An 11,428-nucleotide genomic window follows, 5' to 3' on the forward strand; every position below is an offset into this window, starting at 1 on the left:
AGATTTGTGCCCAACTGTTGACGGACGGACGGACGGACGATCATGCGATTCTACAAGCTGCATCTGACTATGTCAGATGAGCTAAAAACTCCAAAGTCCAAGCAGTTGTGTTCAGCAAATAGTATATTGTTTCTCAACCCACATGCGCTCGCACAGGGGGGCTCACACTGCGTCAACGATTGGTTTCTTTCCCCCTTTTTTGTTGTTGCCAGCTTTCCTTTCATTCAAGTGCATTTGAGAGCATAATAATGATCATGCACAACTTAAGAAAAATGTGTCTTGATAAATTTAGTACCGTTTCTTTTTTAACACGTTTTTTTCCTTATATTAAATAATTCTTATGCAGAAATCATCAAGAGAAAGTATGTTTATAAAAGTTTAGGAGATATCACTCACACTAGACACTGATTCAAGAATTAAGCTGGGAACACGAGCTATATTCACGCAAAGAGGACACTGAGTAACTGAGCATCGGTTTTAATAATGTAATTTTCATTGCAAATTGATGATATATATACACGCATATATGATATGACTGGACCAACAATAATAACGGACCAATTTATTTTGTGATCAGCCTCAACACCAAATGATTGGTTTTCTGCTTTTTGTTTTCTTGATTTTATGACTGCATGTGGACACCCTTTTCGTAATCTTATCACAAACCAAATGCGTGTGTGTGTGTGTGTACAGGGGCGTGTACAGGGGGGGGGGTCTGGACTCGCCGGGGCTCGCGCAGAAAACGCATCTGAGGGGGTCTAACCTACCACTCCCAGTACCAGTAATAGTCTTTCTCTTAGTCTTAATGTCTGATTTGACCTAATAACTTCACTTCAATACCGTCCAATACACCGCTGCAACACATAGCGTGCACGCCATTGTGCATGTATAAATACACAGTAATATAGAGCTCTATATTACTGTGTATTTGTACAATGGCGTGCGCGCTATGTGAAACAGCGGGCTGCGGTGTATTGGACGGTATTGAAGTGAAGTTATTAGGTCAAATCAAACATTAAGAGAAAGACTTACTGGTACTGGTAGGTCTAGTAGTAGTACTGCCAAGTTGTATTTATTAACCATCATTTTATTATTGAAACGGTCCAAGTGCCTGTGCATGAGGAAGCATAGCTCTAGTACTATAGCCCGCATTCATTAACTGCCGCAGAGCTAGAGGAAGCACAGCTGAGCATGCACAGTTACGATACTTGATAGTATGTGTGTGGACAACCGTATTACCCCTATACTGAGTTACGATTTTATTAAAGTAACAACATAAAAAACGAAATTCAGTTGTTATATCAATGTTTTAATTTATTATTCATATTTACAAGGCATTGATTGATGATAGAAATGCTTTTACAATGTATTCACTCATATTTTACAAAATCCTCATGTACAGATAAAATATTTCCATTTTAACCGTTTAACTCAATTTACAGATAGGACATAATTGGTTAAGATTATACACATGCAATATCTCAATATAATAAATACGAAAATTGAACTATTTTTCCCATCTTGAGCTGCTTTCTTTACTAGACATCGGTTAAAGTACAAGATAAATTGATTACTAGGACGTCTGATCCTGTTGCTTGCAGCTCAAGAATGTAACACTTCTTAAGCGAAAAACGTCTCGTGTGCGCATATATCTCCCCCCTCTCCCGTTATTGCACGGCTTGGGAGTAAAAACCACACTGTAAAACGTTCTGCGCGCCCATGCCCATACCAGTGGGCTTTCGTGCAACGGAAGCTGAGTATGAAATCAACATTTAGAAACAAAAACTTAGCGAGAATATAAGTTAGATCTGAAAACAAACAAGGAAATGGGCCAAAACTGATGGCCCGAACATTCAATTTAGTGTGCCTTTCTGTGTGCGGGTTAACAACACAGCATCCTTGGTCCAATAATCTCAAAGTAATCTTGCAATGCGAGGCTCAAGCTCGAGTATGTCTACCTTAAATGATGACCCCTTCCCCATCCTGGTAAGAACTATTGTGTGGTGACTCCACTTGGCATGAAGTACCACATATGATGGAAAGAAGCCAGGAACCCAATGCTCCATGAAGACCAGGCCAGCCATCCAAGTGCATGTATATAGGGTTGGGTTCACACATCTACGTAATAGGAAAGTGCTCATGCTCGGATCGCGTGGTCGTATATACCCGTAAGAGTGACAAATCAAAATATTTCACCGACGCGATCTACACCACCCTCACCAGTAGCCTACATAAAAGCACCCATTTGTAATTGCTGTGACTGTAAAATGTCGACCTACCGAATATATGCAATAAAGAGTTCTCAGCCAAGTGAAATTGTGAATTTCACAGTACTAACACAGGCAGGCAGTGTAAGTAACGCTGAGATGGTCCATGTCCCCCAGGGTACTGCCGGAACGTACCCTGGTACTATCTAATATGCCGGACCGTACCTCGCCTACTCCACTAACGAGTCTAGAGAGTCGCCTATGACTACTCCCTAACCCTAACCCTAACCATATCAAATAGTTACCAGGGTACGTTCCGGCAGTACCGTGAGGGACATAGACCCTATGAGCGTAAGTAACCAGTGCCACCAGCCAGAAGCCACACTGCAAATTAATAACAGCAATGCAATGCGATACACATGTGCAATAGCGCTATTAGTCTCATTCTGTACAACGTATAAAGTTAGTGTAACTGATTAGCACTTATTATAATGCTTCGTTCGGGCAAGCAATATTGGCAAAAAGCGGAAACTATAAACGGTGAATAATCAGGTGGGGGGAGCTGCATGTAAAACGATTACGAGACCTGGCAAGATTTGGTTTCGAGGCAAATGGTGAAAGCTTCAACATGGAAATTATATTAAGGAAAACGTCAACCAGTCGACAAATACTTCAGGTAATGTAGTATAGCCATTGAAATATAACTTATATTAAAAAACACCTCTCAGCGATAACTTTAAGAGCCCATTAAACTTACTCACAGACCGTGGATAACGTTTAACAGCTGCTGAAAAAAAGCGGCTAAAATAATTTAAGAATGAGCCTAGTGTGCAACAAGTTTAGCAGTGATTCTAGTTTAACGGTCACATGAACTCAATGGGAAAAGAATAGGGACGAAAAGTGCGACATAGCAATGGTATCTGCTGAAAGAAAATTTGTAATTTAAAAAGGAAATCTGTAATAAGTTGCAATAAAATTAAAGTGCACGGAAGAATATGTTAGCAATAACATAGACCTCACGCAGTAAGTGCATACCTTAAACGACTCGCACTCATATCTTGTCCTCACAACTGTTTGGAGAGATTTGGTAGCTATTTACCATAAGCAAAACAAGAGGTTTTTCTTGACAAAATGCTAGCAAGCAGTGGACACCTTGCAGGGAATGGGCCTAGTTTACACTATCCCCTAGCACCAGTGTAGCTTATCATTATACCGTCGTTCATTTTATTAGCTTGCACGTACACAGAACTTTACTAAAACTAAACAAAACAAAACGAAAACGTATTAGTCTTTGGTGATACATGGCATATCATGCAATGAGTCGCCTCAACGATCTAATATACCTTGGCTATATATATATATACAATATATGGATATCATAATTTATTCTGTCTATTCTATGTTCTCTAATTACAGTTTACAATGACTACAATGGCACTTGACACTGAATGAATGATCCAACATTGAAGGCATTAAATCATGTACCACAGTAATATCTTGAATAGGCATGGACATAGATTAGAGCAATTTCTGTACATCATGTAAATTATTTCCTATTTGAAAGATACACGGTTTAGAGTTTTGCGTGGAGATCCCACCATCACCACGCACTAAGTGCATAACGTCCTCCTGACTAGGTGGTGTCATACATGTGACCTGCATACACGTGATCAGGAGTGAATAAAAACAGATTTTATTTTATTCACTCCTGATGTGATCTTACCAGAGGGGTAAAAATGTACTTTTTCCCCATTTACTTACTTTTTCGGACTTTCAGTTCATACCATTTGCAAATGCACCCATGGGTGGCCATAATAAATCAATGATATTTTTGGTAACATTTTTTTTACAATTGGAAGTTTTTTTTCCGGCAAATTAAAAATTCTACGATAAAATTTCTTTTGCCTTACCTAATGACCCTCTCAAATCTCATGCTGGGTTACAGCACAACATATTTTGTGGACCTGCCTGGTTGAGACACACACACACATGGATGTATTGACACCAGCACGTCTTTTGTTTCTCTGTACATACAACATTGCTGACCTCTCTCACTCTGCGTCATCAAGAGCAGCCACGTGATCACAGACAAAATCTACTGCTGTAGTAACTTTACTCACAGTTCGAGAGCACCCCCCCCCCCCTGTGCTTGATAAACCGATATGACACTATGATACACATTAATATTTGCGACTAGGCGTTTAGCTTTCCAGTCATTTTGGTGGCTTCATGCAAACAAACCTCGCTACATTGGTTCCTGTGAATGTAACTAACGATGCCTCATCAGTTGCACATTACTGTACAACTGCGTACAATGTCGGAGAAACAGATTCTCCAACACGACAACGCCCGATAGTGGCATGGCAACACACAGCTGGCAATATCAACTTGCTGTGCAGGAACACACGACTGCACACACCATCGACGAATCATACGTTCTCCAGCTCGACAACGCCCTCTTGTGCCACAGGAATGTACTTCTCGTCGACGCTGACTAGGAGAATAGTGCGATCGACATGTGAACGTTTGCCCGGGTCGCGATGGCAGGGAACCCACTTATGAACCACCTGTGAATCAGTAAGCATCATAGTCATCACAACGATGACTGCACATTCAGAACTTAAGTCTAGCGCAGACTTGCGACTTTTGGTTGCTCGTCGCTGCAACCTGCAACCGCATGCGATCAGTCGCACGCTTCACCGTGTGTGCGCATGCAAGTCGCTGTCTACCCGCACACATGCGATTTCGAAGCGATTTCGGAGCGATTGGGAGCGATGAGTTGCTGAAAATCAAACAAGTTTGATTTCTTGCAACTCGTTGCAAGCGACCAGAATCGCTACGAGTAGCAGTTGCACGTTCCCGCAGACATAGCGATTTCACAGCAATTTCAACTGCGATTCTAGAATCGCAGCCGATTTGCATGAAAAAGTCGCAAGTCTGCGCTAGGCTTTAACAGATGCCATCAGTAGGATGCAGTTGCAACTGCTATTTATTCATAGGCCGTGGCTACGCGTCCGGTTACCAGACGCCCAGCTCCCGGGCTACGCGTCCGGTCACATAATTATTTCTTATGTGAACCCAACTATATTTTTTCAGTAAAAAACAATAAACAATAAGTTTTTACCATAATATTACTTTCCTTTAGGTATTTTATCAAAAAAAAGTGTTTTTGTAACTTTTGAAGCAATAGTAAATCCAGTAAAATCAACGATTTGAAAGGGGGCGTGGCCTAATCGTGACGTGGATTTGCGAATCTGTGCTGAGCTTTGTAATGGATGACCGGACGTGTGGCCACTGTGTTATTAATAAGTAACAGTGATACTAATAATTAATTATGTACTATCAAGCTGGGAGGTATAGAAACACAGCCAACATTACTTTGTGGACGTACCACACGAGTGATGTAATGATTAAAATCTTTTTTTAAATTTTGCCCATAATGTATAAATAATGTTATCACAAATTTTCATCGTGTATAAATGCTTCGTTTTTGTTCTAAAATCCTTCAAAAATTATTTTAAACATATCCTAGATTGATAGATATTTTATTAGTTTTAATATGCTCAACCTGCTTCTCGATCATCAAACCATTAAGAATTCAGCTTACCTGTCCTTCCATCCCCTTCTCGGGATTCCAATCCTTCCAGAAGTTTTTCCCGCCTTTCTGCCTCCATTCCTCGCATGGCCACTGAACGTCGATCCTTCGACCAAGGTTAATTGTATCATACACCTGGTTTGGGTCAATAATCTGGAATTGAAATTTAGAATAGAAGCTTTAATTCTCTGTTTGCCAGACTGCATTAGGGCACTTTCGTTTTCAAGAGGACCTGATTTACGTCTTGGGTATTAATAATAATAGTACATTGGAACCCCGATTTTACGCGAATTCGGATATAATGCGACGAGTCATTGGACCTTTTCTTTGCTCTTTCCGGAACTGAAAAGTTTTTTTGTGAGTTAAGCTGGCCTTAGGTCGAAGCGACGATCGCCTATAGATCGCGTAACTAAATGAGTTTATATGACTTGTTGCTGTGAAGGGTCAGTTTATACGCTAATTTTCTTGAACCTCGATTTAGCGCGACCCCGCCTTTTTCGCAATGACATTTTATGGACCCAAACGGAGATCAAGTTGGCAAGCGAATAGCCCCTCGTTACACAGTAAGAGTGGAAAATCCACTCCGTCCTCAGACTAAAGAAGGTGACATCATTACTAGATAGTCAAGGTGAAGAATAATGACTGAATCACTGCATGACATCACTGAAGGACTAAATACTACAGGTTAGCAGTGATCCGTACTCAAACTAAATGAAATATATATAAATTACAATCGTAAAATAACTAGCAAAATAAATGAACAAGTGTATGCTATGACACGTACAATAGCCGTCCCGTCTTGAACATTGTTATGCATCCTATGTAGTATCAAGTTATGTAAGCGTTAAATAGCCTACATGTACCCATCTAAACACAAAAGCACAGACACAAGGATTCCTAAAATAACATTCGTTGCAGTACAGGGCATGCTGGTTTAACTGGTTTAATTATTTACATTTTAAATATACCGGTATCACCGGTATGTGAAAAAGAATGCGACGTACTCACTTCCTAGTGCCAGTCTTTAATAGATCTGAATTTCTTTTTAACTTATTTTATGATATCACAATAGAAGTGGGATTTCATAACCTTGAGTGAAAAATAAATTTTTCAATTTCCTTTATGGCCCAGTCACACATACGCGACGCACGGCCCGCGCATTAAAAATTAATCAAAAAATGGAAAATAAGATTAGTGCGTCGTTGTGCGCCCAACTTTTGTCAGGATTTGTGAGAAGCTAGCGAGTTGACAACGAATACACAGCGTGTTGCTAGCGCGCTGCGCGTATACAGAGCGTATACAGAGCGTATACAGGGCGCACATGTTAAAAAATCCAACGAATGCACAGCGTGTTGCTAGCGCACGTAACGAATGGTCCGCGCATGCACCGCGCATGCACCGCGCATGCACCGCGCATTTAACGCACAGCCAGCGAACGGTCAGGTCAGCGAACGAACAGGTCAGGGATATGGTGTTGTGAGGCACCCTCCACCCATAGGACATTGAGTGATACTTGGTCCCAGAGGCAAGATGCCGCAGAGTGAGGGCAAGCTTCAGGCCAGGGTCGAGGGCCTCTCTGTAGGTTGTATTCTGCTTGGTGATCCTCGGACCCATTCTGGTTAGCAGCTCGTCGAACATCTCGGGGGGCATCCGCATGAAGTTCTTGAAAGCTGCCTGGTCTTCGTTACGGAGTTCAACAAGTAGCTGGTCATACAGGCCAAACTGTCGTCGCCTACCGATCCACGGTCGGACCCAGAACCTCCGTTGACCTCTTCCCTTCTCCTTCTCCTGATGACATGGACTTGGTGAAGTGCCAGTTCCATGAGGTTCTGCTGATGTTGGAGAACCGCGATTTCGTATTGTAGTCGCAGCCTATCGGGATCCTCCATCTTCTGATGTGGTTCTTCTAGACACGATCAGCAGGAATCTCTGTCATCACCCATGAGGGTCGGAGGAGAAGTGATGATGAGGAGGTGGGGTGGGACCCGTTTATATACCCCATGGCTACACGCTGCGTACACGCTAGGAACACGCTAAAAGAACGCAGGGCGCGCTACAGACTCGTTCAGCACGCCCATATTAGCTGCATGTTCGCTGGACATGCGTTAGAAGCACGCTAGGTGTGCGCTAGGTGTGCGCTAGGTGTGCGCTAGGTGTTCGCTACACCTCAGCCGACGAACATACAACGAATACCCAGCGTGTGCTCCGCGTGTGTCTGGCGTTGGTCGAGCGCGCTCTGTGCGTGTCTGGGTCCTTCTGGCGTGTACTTTCATACGTCAAGCTCCGCGCACATTTTTGTGCATGCACAAAAATCCCGACGCACACAGCGAATGGCAACGAATGCATAGCGTTGGTCCAGCGCGCTCGACGAATAACGAATGCTGACGCACATCCAGCGAAAGACAATGCACTGGCCAAAATTGCTAATTTTTAAGTGCGCGGGCTGTGCGTCGTGTATGTGTGACTGGGCCATTACACTGTACTTTGTTATGTTCAGATAATTTATTATCATTACTACTACTAGGGGGGGATCCAGCATTGCATGAGATATCCGTATTCACAAACCTTTTACCTGAAGCTTATTGAGCTTACAGTAACCACCTAAATCTGCTGGTTCAACAAAGGTTTTGCTTAAAGTTGATCAACCTCTGAGGTTTTGTCCTACAATATGTTTGATTACACCAAGCTTATGTATAAAGTTCACTAGAAATAGTATTTTGACTGTTTTTAAAGTATCTCCTGACACTCCCTAATTAATTCGACAATCTCACGTTATTTTTGTGCGTTGATGAACAATATAGGTTATGAAAAATATACAACTGTACACTAGAACTGTGCAGTTATTTTTTCCAGCATCATGTGACGTCAGACACTTCAGCGTCTATCCACATCTTCACTCCCTGATTCTCCTCGAACTGCTAATCATCGAACAGTTCGTCACCTGTTCACCAGATTCTCAGCCATTACTTCCCTATTCTGCTTTTAAAGCAGTACAGCATCTGTTCTACACGGCATGATCAGTTTCCTGATTCTGCTTAAAATGATTACTCAGATGCAAACCTCTTGTGCTCTTTATTCATATTTATGCTTGTATTCAACCCGTATTCAAACCCAAAATTATTAGCTTGGATCACATTCGCCGTGACCAGTGAATGGCTGATCATCTATGATAACATTGGTCGATGGTGTCAGTATAAAAATGTCCAGAATGTTGTCACTGTGTCACATCAGTGAACACAAGCATCATGCTAACAGGATTTTGGATCTGCACATTGTGCATCATCCAGTTTACCTTGTAGACGTTAATATAATTCAGATAAATAGACTCAAATTACAGTATCTATATTTTTATTGCCAGAACACTTACACCGCGTTCACACGTACCTCAAAACCCAGTTTCGAATGCGTATCGTACGTACTCCATACGAAACGCGAATAGCGTGGCCACAGGCACTTGTGGAGCATTTCAATAAAATATAATGCTAAATAAATACGAAATCTATTTACTAACAAAGTCTTAATGTTTCTCTACTCTCTTTCACCTATTATTGCCGACAATTTCCTGTAAATTCCGTCCAAATGCTCATCTGCAACACACTGTCACACGCTGGCCACCGCACGCTAGCTACTGCACACTGACACATAAATATATGGTGTGTATATATTTATGTCGATATATATTTGTATATTATTTGTATATATTTGTATATTATCAAGTATTTATTATTAGTAGTAGTTATTATGAGCATTTGACCGGCATTTACAGGTGATTATAGGCGAAATAGAGTAGAGAAACATTAACACTTTGATAGTAAATACATTTTGTGTTTATTTACCTTTTTTTTTATTGAGACGTTCCAAGTGCCGCTGAGAGGGTCTATGTCCCCCAGGGTACTATCGGAGGGTACCCTGGGTACAGTTCGATATATCGGAACGTACCCTGGTACTATCTAATATGCCGGACCGTACCTCGCCTACTCTAACGAGTCTAGGGAGTCGCCTACGCATACTCCCTAACTTTAACCCTAACCATATCAGATAGTTACCATGCAGGGTACGTTCCGATATATCGAACCGTACCCCGGGTACCCTCTGATAGTACCCTGGGGGACATAGACCCTATGAGTCCAAGTGCCTGTAAGCGTGGCCTTGAGTTATACAGTGTATCCCCGTATAACAGCGGATCTTAACCTGGGGGTCGTGACTCCCATGGTGGTTGTTTGGGTTTTTTTTCCGGAGGTCATGAAGGTGTCATAAATGAAACAAATCCATTTAAATTCTATATAGATCAGGCTGTTTTTTTTTTAAATATTTGTTTTGGGGTTCACACTGTACTGACCAAGAATGTCTGATGGGGTCGTGGGACCAAAAAGCTTAAGAACCACTGCCGTAGCAGCTCGACAAGTCGAGCAGTGAGCTTATATTTCATAATCTGCGCATGTTGCTCTGCCCAGTTACACGCGTATAATTACGGCCGATTGTTCACACGTCCGCACGCACCTACGAAACGCACCTTTTCTGTCAGTGTAGCTATACGCATTTCGAACTAAGTATTCGAACGAGGAAAATTTGTTCTGAGTACATACGAAACTGGGTTTTAGCTACGTGTGAACGCTGGGTTTATCAGTTATACAGATTGTACTCTAGAATAGATATAACTATAACTAGGGATAATATCAGGATCTAATAATAGCTATTAGCTCCTGATAATATCTAGGTCTTCATAATTCCCTATTATCTACTTCTGATAATAACAAACCATTTTATGATTCCAGTGAACCCTAGGTATAACATACTTCCATTTAACGGACTTCTGTGCGGTCTGTCTAGGTAAATAATCAGGAATATTTGACTGCCGAGTTTGAACTAGTAGGCACCACTGCAGTTGTTGCTTACATCTATGTTGGAATTTTTTCAGCACATGTTATTCCACATGTTTTACTTTCCGCCACACAAGGTAAATCACTAAATGAGCCGTCTCTACTGTATTCTTATCTAATTTTATACCTTTATTCTCAATGTTTATTATGTCATTGTGCATTGCTATTTTGATGACATTAATTGCAAGCAATGGGCACCCACAATTAATCCTTTAATATGCGGGTTCACTGAGCTACTCATAGCACATAAGCAACCAATGAATAAACAGAACTCACCCTGATGATGCATGGTAGTTGTTGTTGGTGTTGGTGATCTCTGTTGTCTGATACAGGCAACAGACCAGTCAGTCCAGCCAGGGTCCCTCCGCTGCCAGGTTTGCCTGCTGAGCTGCTAGTTGATATCAAGCTTCCCCGATTAGCTCCCAGGTTGTGTACAGTTCCACAGCTGTCCCCTGATTGGCTACCCAGAGTCATGTTGACTTCTTGCTGTGCTGGAGCTGTAAAATCAGAAAAAAAGCAGTCCACTATAATTGCTATGTGCTATACGAGGCCCGTAGCCCCAGCTTTATATTGGTGGGGGGGTTCGTTTTTCAATGTTGGCAATTTGCTCGGCAGGGGCGTGTACAAGATTTGTACCGGGGGGGGGGGGGTCTAACCGGTAACCCAAAGTTGCGAGCACGCGAAGGGAGGGTCTGGGGGGCCCTCCCCAGAAATTTTTTAAAATAGACCCCCTCAGATGCGTTTTC

At 42.0% G+C, this 11,428-nt stretch overlaps 1 protein-coding gene across 1 annotated transcript in view; it reads right to left on the reverse strand.

Annotated features, from left to right (window-relative positions):
* Positions 1-4,619: 4,619 nt before the first annotated feature.
* Positions 4,620-11,428, reverse strand: part of LOC106814049 (pecanex-like protein 1) — a 30,199-nt gene continuing 23,390 nt past the window's right edge. Inside the window, exons 31-33 of the mRNA XM_014818313.1 lie at positions 10,959-11,179; positions 5,815-5,955; positions 4,620-4,774 (exon numbers count right to left, since the gene is read on the reverse strand). Coding sequence (XP_014673799.1) covers positions 4,637-4,774; positions 5,815-5,955; positions 10,959-11,179 — 500 coding nt within the window. The 3' untranslated portion in view covers positions 4,620-4,636. The remainder of the gene's footprint in view (positions 4,775-5,814; positions 5,956-10,958; positions 11,180-11,428) is intronic.

This window comes from Priapulus caudatus, unplaced genomic scaffold, assembly GCF_000485595.1.
Source record: "Priapulus caudatus unplaced genomic scaffold, Priapulus_caudatus-5.0.1 Scaffold864, whole genome shotgun sequence".
In the NCBI taxonomy this organism is placed as follows: Eukaryota; Metazoa; Priapulida; class Priapulimorpha; order Priapulimorphida; family Priapulidae; genus Priapulus; species Priapulus caudatus.